General features: G+C 48.9%; 1 protein-coding gene across 7 annotated transcripts in view; it reads right to left on the bottom strand.

Moving 5' to 3' along the window:
• The window catches only part of CCDC146 (coiled-coil domain containing 146), a 387,500-nt gene that overhangs the window by 56,724 nt on the left and 309,924 nt on the right, over positions 1-20,852 (bottom strand). For 6 of the 7 annotated variants that reach the window (XM_063926987.1, XM_063926984.1, XM_063926985.1 and 3 more), the window contains one exon: positions 11,961-12,185. The exons of the other annotated variant lie outside the window; for it this stretch is intronic. In XM_063926987.1, coding sequence (XP_063783057.1) covers positions 11,961-12,185 — 225 coding nt within the window. The remainder of the gene's footprint in view (positions 1-11,960; positions 12,186-20,852) is intronic. 7 annotated transcript variants of the gene reach the window in all.

A 20,852-nucleotide genomic window follows, 5' to 3' on the forward strand; every position in this document is an offset into this window, starting at 1 on the left:
TTCACGGGTGGTCAATCTTTTGAAATCAGAGCACTACATTTTGGCCACCGTGCTCGATCCTAAATTTAAAACCTACGTTGTATCTCTCTTTCCGGCAGACACAAGTCTGCAGAGGTTCAAAGACCTGCTGGTGAGAAAACTGTCAAGTCAAGCGGAACGTGACCCGTCAACATCTCCTCCTTCACATTCTCCCGCAACTGGGGGTGCGAGGAAAAGGCTACAAATTCCGAGCCCACCCGCTGGCGGTGATGCAGGGCAGTCTGGAGCGAGTGCTGACATCTGGTCCGGACTGAAGGACCTGCCAACGATTACTGACATGTCGTCTACTGTCACTGCATATGATTCTCTCACCATTGAAAGAATGGTGGAGGATTATATGAGTGACCGCATCCAAGCACGTCAGACAGTCCGTACGTATACTGGCAGGAAAAAGAGGCAATTTGGAGGCCCTTGCAGAAAATAAGAATTTACTTACCGATAATTCTATTTCTCGGAGTCCGTAGTGGATGCTGGGGTTCCTGAAAGGACCATGGGGAATAGCGGCTCCGCAGGAGACAGGGCACAAAAGTAAAGCTTTACGATCAGGTGGTGTGCACTGGCTCCTCCCCCTATGACCCTCCTCCAAGCCTCAGTTAGGTACTGTGCCCGGACGAGCGTACACAATAAGGAAGGATTTATGAATCCCGGGTAAGACTCATACCAGCCACACCAATCACACCGTACAACCTGTGATATAAACCCAGTTAACAGTATGATAACAGAAGAGCCTCTAAAAGATGGCTCCCTACAACAATAACCCGAATTAGTTAACAATAACTATGTACAATTATTGCAGATAATCCGCACTTGGGATGGGCGCCCAGCATCCACTACGGACTCCGAGAAATAGAATTATCGGTAAGTAAATTCTTATTTTCTCTATCGTCCTAGTGGATGCTGGGGTTCCTGAAAGGACCATGGGGATTATACCAAAGCTCCCAAACGGGCGGGAGAGTGCGGATGACTCTGCAGCACCGAATGAGAGAACTCCAGGTCCTCCTTAGCCAGAGTATCAAATTTGTAAAATTTTACAAACGTGTTCTCCCCTGACCACGTAGCTGCTCGGCAAAGTTGTAATGCCGAGACCCCTCGGGCAGCCGCCCAAGATGAGCCCACCTTCCTTGTGGAGTGGGCCTTTACAGATTTAGGCTGTGGCAGGCCTGCCACAGAATGTGCAAGTTGGATTGTGCTACAGATCCAACGAGCAATCGTCTGCTTAGACGCAGGAGCACCCATCTTGTTGGGTGCATACAATATAAACAACGAGTCAGATTTTCTGACTCCAGCTGTCCTTGCAATATATATTTTCAATGCTCTGACAACATCCAGTAACTTGGAGTCCTCCAAGTCACTTGTAGCCGCAGGCACTACAATAGGCTGGTTCAGATGAAATGCTGACACCACCTTAGGGAGAAAATGCGGACGAGTCCGCAGTTCTGCCCTGTCCGAATGGAAAATCAGATATGGGCTTTTGTAAGATAAAGCTGCCAGTTCTGACACTCTCCTGGCCGAAGCCAGGGCTAGTAGCATGGTCACTTTCCATGTGAGATATTTCAAATCCACATTATTTAGTGGTTCAAACCAATGAGATTTGAGAAAGTCCAAAACAACATTGAGATCCCACGGTGCCACTGGGGGCACCACAGGAGGCTGTATATGCAGCACTCCCTTAACAAAAGTCTGGACTTCAGGAACTGAAGCCAATTCTTTCTGGAAGAAAATCGACAGGGCCGAAATTTGAACCTTAATAGATCCCAATTTGAGACCCATAGACAATCCTGATTGCAGGAAATGTAGGAATCGACCCAGTTGAAATTCCTCCGTCGGAGCACTCCGATCCTCGCACCACGCAACATATTTTCGCCAAATGCGGTGATAATGTTGCGCGGTTACTTCCTTCCGTGCTTTAATCAAAGTAGGAATGACTTCTTCCGGCATGCCTTTTTCCTTTAGGATCCGGCGTTCAACCGCCATGCCGTCAAACGCAGCCGCGGTAAGTCTTGAAACAGACAGGGACCCTGCTGAAGCAAGTCCCTTCTCAGAGGTAGAGGCCACGGATCTTCCGTGATCATCTCTTGAAGTTCCGGGTACCAAGTTCTTCTTGGCCAATCCGGAACCACTAGTATCGTTCTTACGCCTCTTTGCCGTATAATTCTCAATACTTTTGGTATGAGAGGCAGAGGAGGAAACACATATACCGACTGTTACACCCAAGGCGTTACCAGCGCGTCCACAGCTATTGCCTGCGGATCTCTTGACCTGGCGCAATACCTGTCCAGTCTTTTGTTGAGGCGAGACGCCATCATGTCCACCATTGGTCTTTCCCAACGGGTTACCAGCATGTGGAAAACTTCTGGATGAAGTCCCCACTCTCCCGGGTGAAGGTCGTGTCTGCTGAGGAAGTCTGCTTCCCAGTTGTCCACTCCCGGGATGAACACTGCTGACAGTGCTATCACATGATTTTCCGCCCAGCGAAGAATCCTTGCAGCTTCTGCCATTGCACTCCTGCTTCTTGTGCCGCCCTGTCTGTTCACATGGGCGACTGCCGTGATGTTGTCCGACTGGATCAACACCGGCTTTCCCTGAAGCAGAGGTTCTGCCTGGCTTAGAGCATTGTAGATTGCTCTTAGTTCCAGAATGTTTATGTGAAGAGACGTTTCCAGGCTCGTCCACACTCCCTGGAAGTTTCTTCCTTGTGTGACGGCTCCCCAGCCTCTCAGGCTGGCGTCCGTGGTCACCAGGATCCAATCCTGTATGCCGAATCTGCGGCCCTCCAATAGATGAGCACTCTGTAACCACCACAGAAGAGATACCCTTGTCCTTGGAGACAGGGTTATCCGCTGGTGCATCTGAAGATGCGACCCTGACCATTTGTCCAACAGATCCCTCTGGAAAATTCTTGCGTGGAATCTGCCGAATGGAATTGCTTCGTAAGAAGCCACCATTTTTCCCAGGACTCTTGTGCATTGATGTACAGACACCTTTCCTGGTTTTAGGAGGTTCCTGACAAGCTCGGATAACTCCTTGGCTTTTTCCTCCGGGAGAAAAACCTTTTTCTGAACCGTGTCCAGAATCATCCCTAGGAACAACAGACGTGTTGTCGGAATTAACTGGGATTTTGGAATATTCAGAATCCACCCGTGCTGTTTTAGCACTTCTTGAGACAGTGCTAATCCCATCTCTAGCTGTTCTCTGGACCTTGCCCTTATTAGGAGATCGTCCAAGTATGGGATAATTAATACGCCTTTTCTTCGAAGAAGAATCATCATCTCGGCCATTACCTTGGTAAAGACCCGAGGTGCCGTGGACAATCCGAACGGCAGCGTCTGAAACTGATAGTGACAGTTCTGTACGACGAACCTGAGGTACCCCTGGTGTGAGGGGTAAATTGGAACGTGGAGATACGCATCCTTGATGTCCAAGGATACCATAAAGTCCCCTTCTTCCAGGTTCGCTATCACTGCTCTGAGTGACTCCATCTTGAACTTGAACTTCTTTATGTACAGGTTCAAGGACTTCAGATTTAGAATAGGTCTTACCGAGCCATCCGGCTTCGGTACCACAAATAGAGTGGAATAATACCCCTTTCCTTGTTGTAAAAGAGGTACCTTGACTATCACCTGCTGAGAGTACAGCTTGTGAATGGCTTCCAAGACCGTCACCCTGTCGGAGGGGGACATTGGTAAAGCAGACTTCAGGAAACGGCGAGGTGGATTCGTCTCTAGTTCTAACCTGTACCCCTGAGATATTATCTGCAGGATCCAGGGATCTACCTGCGAGTGAGCCCACTGCGCGCTGAAATTCTTGAGACGACCCCCCACCGCCCCCGAGTCCGCTTGAGAAGCCCCAGCGTCATGCTGAGGCTTTTGTAGAAGCGGGGGAGGGCTTCTGTTCCTGGGAAGGAGCTGCCTGTTGCTGTCTCTTCCCCCTTCCTCTGCCTCGTGGCAGATATGAATATCCCTTTGCTCTCTTGTTTTTAAAGGAACGAAAGGGCTGCGGTTGAAAAGTCGGTGTCTTTTTCTGTTGGGGAGTGACTTGAGGTAAAAAGGTGGATTTCCCGGCTGTAGCCGTGGCCACCAAATGCGATAGACCGACTCCAAATAACTCTTCCCCTTTATACGGCAAAACTTCCATATGCCGTTTTGAGTCCGCATCGCCTGACCACTGTCGCGTCCATAAACTTCTTCTGGCCGAAATGGACATAGCACTTACCCGTGATGCCAGTGTGGAGATATCCCTCTGTGCATCACGCATATAAAGAAAAGCATCCTTTATTTGCTCTAAAGACAGTAAAACATTGTCCCTATTCAGGGTATCAATATTTTCAATCAGGGACTCTGACCAAGCTACCCCAGCACTGCACATCCAGGCTGTCGCTATAGCTGGTCGTAGTATAACACCTGTATGTGTGTATATACTTTTTTGGATATTTTCCATCCTCCTATCTGCTGGATCTTTAAGTGCGGCCGTCTCAGGAGAGGGTAACGCCACTTGTTTTGATAAGCGTGTGAGCGCCTTGTCCACCCTAGGAGGTGTTTCCCAGCGCGCCCTAACCTCTGGCGGGAAAGGGTATAAAGCCAATAACTTCTTTGAAATTAGCATTTTTTTATCGGGGGCAACCCACGCTTCATCACACACCTCATTTAATTCTTCTGATTCAGGAAAAACTATAGGTAGTTTTTTCACACCCCACATAATACCCTGTTTAGTGGTACCTGTAGTATCAGCTATATGTAACGCCTCCTTCATTGCCAAAATCATATAACGTGTGGCCCTACTGGAAAATACGGTTGATTCGTCACCGTCACCACTAGAATCAGTGCCTGTGTCTGGGTCGACCGACTGAGGCAAAGGGCGTTTTACAGCCCCTGACGGTGTTTGAGGCGCCTGGACAGGCACTAATTGATTGTCCGGCCGTCTCATGTCGTCAAACGACTGCTTTAGCGTGTTGACACTATCCCGTAATTCCATAAATAAAGGCATCCATTCTGGTGTCGACCCCCTAGGAGGTAACATCCCCATATTTGGCAATTGCTCCGCCTCCACACCAATATCGTCCTCATACATGTCGACACACACGTACCGACACACAGCAGACACACAGGGAATGCTCTTAACGAAGACAGGACCCCACTAGCCCTTTGGGGAGACAGAGGGAGAGTTTGCCAGCACACACCAAAAGCGCTATATATGACAGGGATAGCCTTATAATAAGTGCTCCCTGTATAGCTGCTTTAATAATATATTTTTGCCACAATTTTGCCCCCCCCTCTCTTTTTTACCCTGTTTCTGTAGTGCAGTGCAGGGGAGAGCCTGGGAGCCGTCCTGACCAGCGGAGCTGTGTAAGGAAAATGGCGCTGTGTGCTGAGGAGATAGGCCCCGCCCCTTTTTCGGCGGGCTCGTCTCCCGCTCTTTAGTGGATTCTGGCAGGGGTTAAATATCTCCATATAGCCCCCGGAGGCTATATGTGAGGTATTTTTAGCCAAATTAGGTTTTCATTTGCCTCCCAGGGCGCCCCCCTCCCAGCGCCCTGCACCCTCAGTGACTGCCGTGTGAAGTGTGCTGAGAGGAAAATGGCGCACAGCTGCAGTGCTGTGCGCTACCTTTAGAAGACTGAGGAGTCTTCTGCCGCCGATTCTGGACCTCTTCTCGTTTCAGCATCTGCAAGGGGGCCGGCGGCGAGGCTCCGGTGACCATCCAGGCTGTACCTGTGATCGTCCCTCTGGAGCTAATGTCCAGTAGCCAAGAAGCCAATCCATCCTGCACGCAGGTGAGTTCACTTCTTCTCCCCTAAGTCCCTCGTTGCAGTGATCCTGTTGCCAGCAGGACTCACTGTAAAATAAAAAACCTAAGCTAAACTTTTCTAAGCAGCTCTTTAGGAGAGCCACCTAGATTGCACCCTTCTCGGCCGGGCACAAAAATCTAACTGAGGCTTGGAGGAGGGTCATAGGGGGAGGAGCCAGTGCACACCACCTGATCGTAAAGCTTTACTTTTGTGCCCTGTCTCCTGCGGAGCCGCTATTTCCCATGGTCCTTTCAGGAACCCCAGCATCCACTAGGACGATAGAGAAACTGGCTTTATTCTACCTAAGTTGCCCTCCCTCCAGTGTGTACTCCGAAAGAGTGTTTAGTGCCGCCGCTCACCTTGTCAGCAATCGGCGTACGAGGTTACTTCCAGAAAATGTGGAGAAGATGATGTTCATTAAAATGAATTATAATCAATTCCTCCGTGGAGACATTCACCAGCAGCAATTGCCTCCAGAAAGTACACGGGGACCTGAGATGGTGGATTCCAGTGGGGACGAATTAATAATCTGTGAGGAGGGGGATGTACACAGTGAAAGGGGTGATGAATCGGACGATGATGATGAGGTGGACATCTTGCCTCTGTAGAGCCAGTTTGTGCAAGGAGAGATTGATTGCTTCTTTTTGGTGGGGGCCCAAACCAACCAGTCATTTCAGTCACATTCGTGTGGCAGACCCTGTCGCTGAAATGATGGGTTCGTTAAAGTGTGCATGTCCTGTTTATACAACATAAGGGTGGGTGGGAGGGCCCAAGGACAATTCCATCTTGCACCTCTTTTTTCTTTCATTTTTCTTTGCGTCATGTGCTGTTTGGGGAGTATTTTTTTGAAGGGCCATCCTCCGTGACACTGCAGTGCCACTCCTAGATGGGCCAGGTGTTTGTGTCGGCCACTTGGGTCGCTTAGCTTAGTCACACAGCTACCTCATTGCGCCTCTTTTTTTCTTTGCGTCATGTGCTGTTTGGGGAGTATTTTTTTGAAGGGCCATCCTGCGTGACACTGCAGTGCCACTCCTAGATGGGCCAGGTGTTTGTGTCGGCCACTTGGGTCGCTTATCTTAGTCACACAGCTACCTCATTGCGCCTCTTTTTTTCTTTGCGTCATGTGCTGTTTGGGGAGTATTTTTTTGAAGGGCCATCCTGCGTGACACTGCAGTGCCACTCCTAGATGGGCCAGGTGTTTGTGTCGGCCACTTGGGTCGCTTAGCTTAGTCACACAGCTACCTCATTGCGCCTCTTTTTTTCTTTGCGTCATGTGCTGTTTGGGGAGTATTTTTTTGAAGGGCCATCCTGCGTGACACTGCAGTGCCACTCCTAGATGGGCCAGGTGTTTGTGTCGGCCACTTGGGTCGCTTATCTTAGTCACACAGCTACCTCATTGCGCCCCTTTTTTTCTTTGCGTCATGTGCTGTTTGGGGAGTATTTTTTTGAAGGGCCATCCTGCGTGACACTGCAGTGCCACTCCTAGATGGGCCAGGTGTTTGTGTCGGCCACTTGGGTCGCTTATCTTAGTCACACAGCTACCTCATTTCGCCTCTTTTTTTCTTTGCGTCATGTGCTGTTTGGGGAGTATTTTTTTCAAGTGCCATCCTGTCTTGACACTGCAGTGCCACTCCTAGATGGGCCAGGTGTTTGTGTCGGCCACTTGTGTTGCTTAGCTTAGCCATCCAGCGACCTCGGTGCAAATTTTAGGACTAAAAATAACATTGTGAGGTGTGAGGTGTTCAGAATAGACTGAAAATGATTGGAAACTATGGTTATTGAGGTTAATAATACTTTGGGATCAAAATGACCCCCAAATTCTATGATTTAAGCTGTTTTTTAGGGTTTTTTGAAAAAAACACCCGAATCCAAAACACACCCGAATCCGACAAAAAATTTTCGGTGAGGTTTTGCCAAAACGCATCCGAATCCAAAACACGGCTGCGGAACCAAACCCAAAACCAAAACACAAAACCCGAAAAATGTCCGGTGCACATCACTAACCAGCATATGGTCTCACAAGGGGTCTGAGGATCTCATCTCGGTACCTAATGGCAGTCAGGCTACCTCTGGCGAGCACATGGAGGGCTGTGCGGCCCCCCAAATAAATGCCACCCCACACCATTACTGACCCACTGCCAAACCGGTCATGCGGGAGGATGTTGCAGGCAGCAGAACGTTCTCCTTGGCATCTCCAGACTCTGTCACGTCTGTCACATGTGCTCAGTGAGAACCTGCTTTCATCTGTGAAGAGCACAGGGCGCCAGTGGCGAATTTGCCAATCTTGGTGTTCTCTGGCAAATGCCAAACGTCCTGCACGGTGTTAGGCTGTAAGCACCACCCCCACCTGTGGACGTCGGGACCTCATACCACCCTCATGGAGTCTGTTTCTGATCGTTTGAGTAGACACATGCACATTTGGAGCTTGCTGGAGGTCATTTTGCAGGGCTCTGGCAGTGCTTCTCCTGTTCCTCCTTGCACAAAGGCGGAGGTAGCGATCTTGCTGCTGGGTTGTTGCCCTCCTATGGCCTCCTCCACGTCTCATGATGTACTGGCCTGTCTCCTGGTAGCGCCTCCATGCTCTGGACACAGCAAACCTTCTTGCCACAGCTCGCATTGATGTGCCATCCTGGATGAGCTGCACTACCTGAGCCACTTGTGTGGGTTGTAGACTCCGTCTCATGCTACCACTAGAGTGAAAGCACCGCCAGCTTTCAAAAGTGACCAAAACATCAGCCAGAAAGCATAGGAGCTGAGAAGTGGTCTGTGGTCACCACCTGCAGAACAAGTCCTTTATTGGGGGTGTCTTGCTACTTGCCTATAATTTCCACCTGTTGTCTATTCCATTTGCACAACAGCATGTGAAATTGTTTGTCAATCAGAGTTGCTTCCTAAATGGACAGTTTGATTTCACAGAAGTGTGATTGACTTGGAGTTACATTGTGTTGTTTAAGTGTTCCCTTTATATTTTTGAGCAGTGTATATAGGACCCTGACACACTTAGCCCCCTTCAGGGTACAGAATATAGGGTTAGCAATATGTGTGAGATACACGGAATAGGAACCACACAGCAGCTATTGGCACACACAGTCACATGTACAATGCAGAAATTATTACATCATCAATAAAACTGCACTGGACTAGCAATACTAAGTAAAGCTATATATGTATACAGATCTAACAATGCACAGTAAATACTGGATGTATATCACAGGGTACTTTTACTGAAATATCCCTGTAGTAATGCACTTGTTCTTAACTAACACTGTCTAAATGACATGAAGAATACTTAAGTGTCCTGTAAATGCACAGTGCTGATGAGAGAGGCGGCTTTACAGAGGAGACAATGCCCAGAAGTCCCAGGATCAGCGCAGATCTGTGTAATGGCGCCCAAATGCTGACAGGGAGTCATGCTGACAGGGAGTGAGGGAGAAGAGAGATGCAGCTCCAGGGTGGGAACATTTGCAGTAAATGGCGCCTGGGGCTCCGGGAGGGGCTACAGGTCAGCGCCTTATCCCCTCTGCTGGACTTCACCACCAGGTACTGCGGGGCCTATATCAAACGTATGTTAGTAAATCCGACCTGTGCCCCTTGCCCTGGTGGATATAGTGGGGTCCCTGCATGGCCCCAGTGTCCACGCCAGCAGCGCAGTCCGTCTCCGGAGACCGCGCCAGATCGCGATTTCGGCGGGTCCTGGGGGACCCTCTTACCTCCTCCCTGAACTTGCTGCCACGCGATCCTGGTAAGCAGCGGCGGGTGTGTGCCTGATGAAGTCAGAGCGCCTCCGCTGTAAGTACCCAGCAACCAGGGCGCGGAAGTATACAGCGCCGCTGGGGGAGGTGAGGGAGCCGCAGCACGATATGTCAGACTGACATATAGCACTTCTAAGTGCCTGTGCTGCTGCCCTTGAAGTCTTCTTTCTCCAGAAAAGCTCTTTTCAGGGCTGCCTAGCGCAGCCCTCCCTGTTAGCTGCCTGCACTGCAGGCACCAACTTACAAACTGAGCTCCAGTGCCTGGAGGCGGGTATATAGAGGAGGCGGTGCAAGGCATCCTGGGAACAATCAAAGCTTTAGCCTGTTAATGCCTCGGATCAAGATCCAACTCTACACCCCAATGTTATTCCCTGTGGAATACCAGTGTACCCCGCTGCAGAAAGTCAAGGTAATGCTGCTGCCCAAGATCTTGTATCTCTTTAGAGTCATTCCCCATATAATACCTGCTAAATTGCTAAAGAAATGTTATGCTGTGACCTCAACTTTTGACTTGTACGGATTTGTCTGTCCGAATCTAAAATCAAAGGTAGACTTTCTACCCCTAACCTAGAATATTATCAACTCGTAAGTCTTTTACCTCAAATTAAAGACTGACTTTCCCCCCACTCCCCTAAACTTTGGGTGGATATTGAGAAGTATCTTTTCCAAAAGTTAGTCCTCGAGAGCTCCTATGGGTTGATTCCAAACATAGACCTATATCATGTATTGTATTAAAGAGTACTCTAGACACTTTAATTGCAAGGGATAGAATGGGGAAGATTTGTGGAGATTTAGAGCTCACTCCTACTTTTCTTTCACTAATTGCAGTAGCTAAGCTTATCCCAAATGTATCTTGAGCACTTGGTTTGATCTGGGTGTCACCACATGGCAATATTTAAGTGAAGATTCTTCTTTCAAGTCCTTCTCTCAGTTGCAGTCCCAATACAATGTACCACCTCTAAAATATTTGCAAGTTAGACATTGGTTACTCTCTTATCATCCCAGACTCCTGGGTCAGCCCCCTCCTCTCCTACATAAAGCACTTAAACTGTTTTCCTCACCCTGCAAAAGGAACATTAGATCCCTCTGAGGAACACAAATTAGGAGTCCGCTCCAAACAGGGGGCAGACTTGCAGGTGTCCCTATCTGATGAGAAGTGGGAAACAATCTGCTAAACATTTTTCAGATGTCTAAGTGCGTTTTACCATTCTGAAATGCTTGTTAAACTCATTCACAGGATACTTCCAGTTCCGTAATTTGTGTGTGCAGTGGCACCACTTGCACAGGGATCTGTGGGCGGGACCATCAATGCCCCATGGCCCTTGCTTTCGGCTAACATGGGGCCTGTAATGGCACCCTGCAGTCAGTATCGCTGCTGCAGTACCGCCCACAGCATCCTTTGGACACTCTGGGCAGTGCTGCACTTGCAGGTGCTTGCAGCCCTGGTTCCACTGTGCGATGTTATGTTGTTAAGCGGTGCTCCAGAGCCCTGTTATGGCCCTGGATGTACCTAACCCCAGACAGGCAGCACAGAATGTGGCCTGGCATGTCACGGTTATGTTGAGAGAACTTTAGGTTAGGACTATTGCATCTTTTGGAGCTGCCCAGTGATTTGTGATTTATAGAAATTCTAATTCACTGTATCACTGACACCCCTCAGCTTCAATATACTGCAGGCCATATTCTTACTGCCGCAAGGGCAGTGCTGGCACGGTTTTGGAGAAACTCTGCCCCTCATCCCTGCTCCAGAATTATAGCATCCAAAGCAGTTATGTTATGGAGACGCTCCACTTCAAGTACTTGACTTAAATTCTTCTCCTTTGATAAAATGGCTCCAATTGTCTAAATACTACACGGAACCCCATTTGGTTACTTCTCCATTTTAGAAATGGTTATTTACCAACCAGGGCATTCTGAGATGTTGCTGTGTTGTCTACTTGCCATTTGTATTTAAGTGGTTATAGGAACTTCAATGCTGTCATATTGCACTTAATGCTACCGTTCACTTCATTTGGTCTCCTTTCCCCACTTTCCCTTTAGTTTGTTTTCCCCCTCGTCTCTTAGCCTATTGTTATTTCATGTTATATATCTGACTGGACTGTATAAAGATACACTATGAATTTTTTTCAATGAAAATTCTAGAAGACAAATGTAGTAAAAACTCAATTGTAATTATTTCCAATCCTCGCTATCAGACCCTTTGTCAGTGGACTGTACTGTAACCAGTAACAATGCTTGAAAATAACTACTTATGTGCTTTATCTACTGTATATTTCCCCTGTAGCTGTATTATTGGTAGGTACAGTACATGTGAACACCTGTTTGAAAATCCCAAGCAGTGCCCGGAATGGTGATATGCAGAGCTGGGAGTCTCCTATACTCACCTCTCATTCCTGTGCTTGACAGCGGATTCATACTTTGTTCTGAGGAGCACCATCTCCTCCTCTGCCTGATTAATCATATTGGTCAGTCTGCCGATTTCCATTTTCTTCTGTTCCCTTTTTTCTTTCATTTCCTGCAGGTAAAGACTGACTCTGCTCACATCCTTCCGGAGGCTATCCCGGATCATATGGTTATTGCTCTGCTTTAACATGGCCTTTTGAAGCTGTCTATAGTAGAAAAAAACCACTATATAGTCATTTTACAACATAAGTATAATGTCAACCTTTATAGCAAAATATAAAAAATTATAACTTCTCTTTTCTGGTTTTAGATATTCCTGATGGTAGAGGACTATTTGGAAACACAGATCAGCCTCGGCCTACACATTCTGCCATATGGTACAGCATCAGTAATAATAACCTTAACCCTCAGAATTTTCTTCCCTATCAACACCAATCTGGAGACACTTTATTTTTTTCCTCAGGAAATGCCAATAATTTCACCCAACCTTGGATCAAAACGGTATTCAACCATTCCCTTAAATCCAAATCCTTTGCTGAAATTCCAGAAAAACCTAAAATCTGCAACTCAGTGCAATGCTAGTACCTCCATAAATCAAAGTTAAGACAACTAAGGAAATGTAAGTAACTTTATACATAATCAGCAAACAGAAAAAGCACAATATCTATTCTTTATAACATAATTGTTGCTCCAGAAACACATAGGGGTTGATAATACAAAGATGGCCACAATATGGATGTAATTTACGCAAAAAAAACAACAACATGCAAAAATAACACTTCCGCCCATATGCTTAGCAGCACACTCCTCACCAGCACCATCCACACCATGCTGGACCTCCATCAGGAAGGTGCTGCCGAGACAGGAGTACCAGGACTGGCAGCAGATCACGGTCCAGCAGCCAGCCATGAAAAGACAGCACTGGTATTTCGAATTTGGCGCTGATAACAAACCAATTGTAGCTTGTGCACTGGCAGCCGTTCCTGGTTAGCTGTGATTGGCCTGTGGCTGGTGAACGCTGTCTTTCCATGGCTGGTTGCAGTCCAAGATCTGTAACCAGACAGCTTAGTGTTACAGGTGAGCAGGGGTCCTTTGAGGCAGCATATGCAGTAGTGGCGGCCAGCTTTAGTTTTCCTCCAGGATGCCCTTCGCCACCTTGCCAAGGTTCAGACTGTCCTGCCCTGTGCCCCTGCCAGGTCCAGTATACCCTGTACTGTGTCACCCCCCAGGTCAAGCCTTCCCTGCCCAATGCCCCCCAGGTCCAGCCCTCCCTGTTCCGCATACCCTTTTACACAACCAATTAATGCCTAACCCTAGCTGTAGTTCCACCCACTTGTTTTTTTCTTGGGGGGAGGGGGGCTGCCTATTTGGTCAGTCCCAGGCCCCACAGTTTCTGATGGCAGCCCTGACACCAGGTGTACATCACATACATTACACAAGTGGTTAACTTTATTTTTACATTTTCTACACACCATTGTTTTTAACCATTTGTTTGTGTGCCAAGAAGCTATTCATTATTAGGCATCATATAAACCTAAAATCTCTCTAATATATATGAAAACGAGTTTTATGGTAAGAACTTACCTTTGTTAAAACTCTTTCTGCGAGGTACACTGGGCTCCACAAGGAATGGACAATGGGGTGTAGAGTAGGATCTTGATCCGAGGCACCAACAGGCTCAAAGCTTTGACTGTTCCCAGAATGCATAGCGCCGCCTCCTATATCACCCCGCCTCCCTGCACAGGATCTCAGTTTTTAGTCAACCAGTCCAATGCAGTAGCATTAAAAGAGACGACAACGGTTAGTAGCCACAACACCGCATTCTCACGACAGAAGACGTGTCAGCGGCTAATGCCATACAAACCCAAAGAAGCTAAGTGCGTTAGGGTGGGCGCCTTGTGGAAAGAGTTTTAACAAAGGTAAATTCTTACCATAAAACTCGTTTTCTGCTGCGGGGTACACTGGGCTCCACAAGGAATGGACAATGGGGATGTCCTAAAGCAGTTCCTTATGGTAGGGGACGCACTGTAGCGGGCACAAGAACCCGGCGTCCAAAGGAAGCATCCTGGGAAGCGGCAGTATCGAAGGCATAGAACCTTATGAACGTGTTCACAGAGGACCACGTAGCCGCCTTGCACAATTGTTCAAGGGTCGCACCACGTTGGGCCGCCCAAGAAGGTCCAACAGACTGAGTAGAATGGGCCTTAATGTGATCAGGAGCAGTGAGACCAGCCTTCACATAAGCATGTGCAATCACCATTCTAATCCATCTGGCCAGAGTTTGCTTGTGAGCAGGCCAGCCCCGTTTGTGAAACCCAAACACAACAAAAAGAGAATCAGATTTCCTAATAGGAGCAGTTCTCATCACATAGATACGGAGAGCCCGTACCACATTCAAAGACCGCTCTTTGGGAGACAGATCAGGAGAAACAAGTGCCGGAACTACAATCTCCTGATTAAGGTGGAATGAAGAAACCACCTTAGGTAGATAGCCGGGACGAGTCCTAAGAACCGCCCGGTCACGGTGAAATATCAGATATGGGGAACTACAGGACAAGGCACCCAAATCCGACACTCTTCTAGCTGAAGCAATAGCCAGCAGAAACACCACCTTAAGGGAAAGCCACTTAAGGTCAGCTGAACCAAGAGGTTCAAACGGAGACTCTTGTAACGCCTCCAAAACCACCGACAAGTCCCAAGGAGCCACAGGCGGGACATAGGGAGGTTGGATACGCAACACGCCCTGAGTAAAGGTATGCACATCCGGTAAGGTCGCAAATTTTCTCTGAAACCACATAGACAAGGCAGATATTTGAACCTTGAGGGAGGCCAGACGCAGGCCTAAGTCCAGGCTCTGCTGAAGAAAAGCCAACAACTTGGCTATACTAAACTTGGAAGCGTCATAATCGTTAGATGCGCACCAAACAAAGTAAGAATGCCAGACCCTAAAGTAAATCCGAGCCGAAGCCGGTTTCCGGGCCCGCAACATAGTTTGAATGACCGCCTCAGAAAACCCTTTAGCCCTCAAGACGGAAGCTTCAAGAGCCACGCCGTCAAAGACAGCCGGGCTAGGTCCTGGTAGACACAGGGGCCCTGAACGAGGAGGTCTGGGCGTTGTGGAAGTAGAATTGGATGCTCGGACGATAGGCCTTGCAGGTCTGAGAACCAGTGCCGTCTGGGCCACGCTGGAGCTATGAGAAGCAGAATTCCTTTTTCTTGCTTGAACTTCCGAATTACCCTGGGCAGGAGTGACACCGGAGGGAACACGTACGGCAGCCGAAACCTCCACGGTACCGCCAGCGCATCCACGAATGCTTCTTGAGGATTCCTTGTCCTTGCTCCGAAGACCGGAACCTTGTGATTGTGTCGAGATGCCATCAGATCTACGTCTGGAAGGCCCCACCTTTCCACTAGGCGTTGAAACACTTCTGGATGGAGGCCCCACTCGCCGGCATGCACGTCCTGACGACTGAGAAAGTCAGCTTCCCAATTCAGTACTCCCGGAATGAGTATTGCCGATATGGCCGGTAGATGGCGTTCTGCCCACTGTAGAATCCGTGAGACTTCCTTCATTGCTAGGCGGCTTTGAGTGCCGCCTTGATGATTTATGTAAGCCACTGTGGTGGCGTTGTCCGACTGTACTTGAACAGGACGGTTCTGAATGAAATGCTGGGCTAGGTTCAATACATTGAAGACCGCCCGCAACTCCAGAATATTGATCGAGAGGAGGGACTCCTCCTTGGTCCACCGGAGTGTTGCTCCAGCACCGCGCCCCAACCTCTTAGACTGGCATCTGTCGTCAACAGGACCCAGTCGGATATCCAGAAGGGACGGCCCCTGCACAGTTGTCGGTCCTGGAGCCACCAGAGCAGCGACAGACGGACCACCGGAGTCAATGAGATCATTTGAGACCTGATCCGGTGAAGCAGGCCATCCCATTTGGCTAGAATCAGCCTCTGGAGAGGGTGAGAGTGAAATTGAGCGTACTCCACCATGTCGAATGTTGACACCATGAGGCCCAGCACCTGCATTGCCGAATGTATCGACACTTGCGGACGAGATAGGAAGCAACGAATCCTGTCCTGAAGTTTCAGGACTTTCTCCTGAGGCAGGAACAAACGCTGGTTGTGAGTGTCCGATAGTGCTCCCAGATGCACCATGCTCTGAGCAGGGATCAGGGATGACTTCTTCCAGTTGATGAGCCACCCGTGGGCTTGCAGAAACCGGACCGTCTCATCTAGATGACGCAGGAGAAGTTCTGGGGAATTTGCCAGGATTAACAAGTCGTCCAAATACGGCAGTATCCTGACCCCTTGATGGTGGAGTATCACCGCCATGACTTTTGTAAAGACTCGCGGAGCCGTTGATAAACCAAAAGGTAATGCCCGAAACTGGTAATGGCAGTTGCCAATCGCAAATCTCAGGTATTGCTGATGAGACACTGCTATAGGAATATGCAGGTAAGCATCCAGTATATCCAGGGAGACCATGAAGTCCCCAGGTTCCAAGGCCAGAACTATAGAGCGAAGGGTTTCCATCCGGAACTTGGAAACCTTCACAAACCTGTTCAATGCCTTGAGGTTGAGAATGGGCCGGGAGGACCCATTCGGTTTCAGGACTAGAAACAGTGGAGAATAGTACCCCCGGCCCCTCTGCGCAAGAGGCACCTGTACTACGACTCCTGTATCCAGGAGAGTCTGTACCACCGAATGTAGAGTGTTTGCCTTTGTCTTGTCCAACGGGACATCTGTCTGGCAAAATCGATGAGGGGGTCAGTTTTTGAAGGCTATGGCGTAACCTCGAGTGATGACTTCCCGCACCCAGGCATCTGAAGTGGTCTTCAACTATTCCTGGGTATACCCTAGAAGCCGGCCCCCCACCCTGGGATCCCCCAGAGGGAGGACCGCCCCGTCATGCGGCAGGCTTATCTATCTTGGAAGCTGGCTGACGGGCCGCCCAGGCTCTTTTGGGCTTAGGCTTACCAGGTTTGGAAGGGCGGGCCTGCTTGTTGTACGCCTGACCTTTTGCTTTACCTGAAGGACGAAAGGGGCGAAAGGAAGTACCTTTAGCCTTCTACACAGAAGGAGCAATACTTGGCAGACAGGCAGTTTTGGCAGTAGCCAAGTCAGCCACAATCTTATTTAAATCCTCCCCAAACAGAATATCTCCCTTAAAAAGGAGTACCTCCAGGGTTTTTCTAGAGTCCAGATCCACAGACCAGGATCTCAGCCACAATATCCGGCGAGCCAGGACTGACGTAGTAGAGGCCTTGGCTGCCAGGATACCGGCATCAGAAGCCGCCTCTTTAATATAACGAGAAGCTGTGACAATATAAAACAAGCATTGTCTAGCATGGTCAGAGGAGATTTCAGCATCTAACTCCAAGGCCCATGCTTCAATGGCCTCTGCAGCCCAAGTAGCTGCAATAGTGGGCCTTTGTGCAGCACCCGCGAGGGTGTAAATCGCTTTCAGACAACCCTCCACACGTTTATCCGTAGGCTCTTTTAGAGACACGGTGGTGACCGGTAGAGCTGAGGAAACCACCATCCTAGCCACATGTGAGTCCACTGGAGGAGGCGTTTCCCAATTCTTAGACAGCTCCGGCGCGAGGGGATAGTGAGCCAGCATCTTCTTTTGAGGCACAAACTTCGTACCCGGGTTTTCCCAGGGTTCCTGGCGTATATCAATTAGGTGGTCAGAGTGAGGTAAAACTTTTTTAATCAACTTCTGACGCTTGAACCTATCTGGTTTCTTAGGAGGAACGGATGGCTCGGGATCATCCGTAATCTGTAAAATTAACTTAATAGCCTCCAAAAGATCAGGAACATCCACATGTGAACCACCCTCCCCATCAGCCGTATCTGAGTCAGAACCTGTGGGGTCAGTGTAAGTGCCGTCTTCATCCGACGAGGTGTCAGTGACAGCAGTGGATTGTGAGTAGACAAGCGCTCGCTTAGAGGACCCCTTGGACGTAGGCGAGCGACGGTCAGACTTTTTAGTAGTCAGGGACTGGTTCAACTTCTTTATTTGAGCAGATAAATCGTCCGCCCACGGCGGGTTAGCTGCAGGGACCACAAACGGTTGCACCGGCATTGGGAGTCCCATAGGGGGTGTTAGTTTATGAACTAGCGTATGCAGAAGCGTGGAAAAAGCGGCCCACGGCGGGTCATTATTTGCCCCCGTTGCCACCGTCCCACTGGGGGGCAAGGAGCCCCCAGAACCAGAGCCCAAAGCTGCTATATTCTCCTCATAGGTATCTGCGGCTTCAGCAACACCGGCAGTGTGTTCAGCCCCAGAACCGTTACCCTCAGAAGCAGACATGATATAACTTGCAGTATCAGGTAACACAGTACAATTTGTCAGCAGCACAATACCTCTAGCCCAAACCCCTGCTCAGTGTATTCAACACCAGCAGAGATAAAGGAAAGATATGGTGACTAAATCACAGAGAAAAATACGTAATACAGTATATCTTTGTGAAAATCCTATATTAGATAAAACCTGACGCACCAAGCCCCCTCAGGTTATAGAATATAGGGATAGTAGGTTGAGTGAAAGACACGAACTGGACACCACTCACTATCAAATGCACACACAAATAGTCACAGTCTGTACAATGCAGAGGTTATTACTAACAATAATACTGCACTGGACTATCTTACACAGCTATATAACAATAGATATAACAGTACACAGTAAGAACTGGATGTATATCACAGGGTAATTGTACTAGGAAACCCTGACTAAGTGCACTCTTTCTTAACTAACACTGACTAAAAAAGGCAGGTAGAATACTTAAGTGTCATGTAAAGTCACAGCACTGACAACCAGGCGGCTTTACATAGGAGGAATTGCCCAAGCATTCCCAGGACCAGTGAGCTGAGGGATAATGGCGCCGCAGATACTGCCAGGGAGTGAGGGAGAGACAGATATGCAGCTCCAGGGAGGGAACATTTGCAGAAAATGGTACCCTGGGGCTGGGGGAGGGGCTTCAGGTCCAAGCTCTATCCCCCTGCTGGCAAAACCACCGGGTACTGCGGGCTCTAATAAAACGGTTTATAGAGAAAACCTGACCTGTCCCATGCCCTGGTGATCTAGTGGGATCGCCTGTACTGCCACAGTGTCCACCGCCAGCGCGCGCAGTCCGCCTGCCACTGACAGCGCCGGATCGCGATAAAGACCGGGTTCCGCAAGCGGAACCCACTTACCACCTCCCGAAGTGCGGCCACGCGATCCCGGAGAGCCCCCGTCGTGTGTGCCTGACAAGAAGAAAACCGGAGCCTCCTGCTGTAGTTACCCGGCAACCAGGGCTCGGGAGTGTACAGCGTCGCTGGGGAGAGCCGGAGCTGCAGACGTGAATGTCCACTGACATGTAACACTGCTGCTGCCCTTGAAGTCTTCACTTTTTTCCTCAGAAAAAAAGCTCTTCTTAGGGCTGCCTGGAGCAGCCCCTCTGCTAAATGCCTGCTACTGCAGCACCAACTACAAAACCGAGCTCCTGTGCAGGGAGGCGGGGTGATATAGGAGGCGGCGATATGCATTCTGGGAACAGTCAAAGCTTTGAGCCTGTTGGTGCCTCGGATCAAGATCCTACTCTACACCCCATTGTCCATTCCTTGTGGAGCCCAGTGTACCCCGCAGCAGAAACAATACTATGTATGGATTATTATTATTATTATTATTATTAATTTTTTTATTAAATATAGTCAAGCTGTATAATAAATGATTGGGCACTGAGGAAAACACCCAATGGCATCAGTTGTGCATTTGTAATCAGCCAGTCACAAGCAGTTTACTAGTGCTGGTTACTGTCATCATGCGTGCACTTGACCCTGACTACCAGCAAGTAATACAGTTTTCTCAGGTGTATACGTGTCTGCTTACCATTCTGAATGTCATAGGCAAACGTGGGGATGTCCCCACTCCCTAGCCCAAACCATGACCACTATAGCAATTGTATATAATACAATGTTACTCGGGCAGCATGTTTTAAAGATCTCCTCAGTATCACAAATAAAATCATTAGCAACACTGGTGGATCTTTTAAAATGTGTCAGCCAGTAATTAATACACAATGTGTGCACCAGCTAGGAGATCTGTAAAACATGCACTGTTAGGGGTGCTCTGCTATAGACCATCTATAGGGTTAACTATTAATAATGTAATGTGTACATATATGTCCAAGGCAGTTTATAGGTTCTCTTCTGCTCCCCCCAGAGCTGCTCCAATGCTCTGGATTGGTGCCCATATCTGATATAAAGCATTCAGCTCAGGCAGGATGTCTCTACTGCCACATCTTATGGCTTACTGTGATCACTGGCCCTGTATATGTGGGAATTATGACACACAGTAGTACATTGCACTTTGTTTGATGTATGTTATAGCCAGGGCCGGATTAACAATGGGGCGGATGGAGCTGCAGCTCCAGGCCCCCCATTGAAAATAGGCCCACAGGAGCCAATGCAGTGCAGCAAGTGTTGACAGGAAAAAAATAATCCTGTCACCACCAGCAACTCACCGCACTCACCTCCCAAGGTGCCCAACATAGCACCAGCTGGCCACTGTGCATAACACCCCATGGCCTTGGCTTGTCTCAGTCTGACACACTCCGCTGCGCTGCTGCCCAGACCCGCCGGAACTCAGCCCCCCCCCCCCCCCCCCCGCCTGGTTTCATCGAAGCTCCGCCCCCAGATCAATCAGAAGCTCTGTCTTCATACTAGCTCTGCCCCTGATCCCGTCTAAGCTCTGCCCCCAGACCAGCCGAAGCTCCGCCCCCACACCAATCCGGAGCTTGTCCTCATATCACTTGAAGCTCCGTCCCATATCTGTTGAAGCTCTGCCCCCAGCCCAATCCAACGCGTCATCATGCCACA

This window comes from Pseudophryne corroboree, chromosome 6 (genome assembly GCF_028390025.1).
Source record: "Pseudophryne corroboree isolate aPseCor3 chromosome 6, aPseCor3.hap2, whole genome shotgun sequence".
NCBI lineage: Eukaryota > Metazoa > Chordata > Amphibia > Anura > Myobatrachidae > Pseudophryne > Pseudophryne corroboree.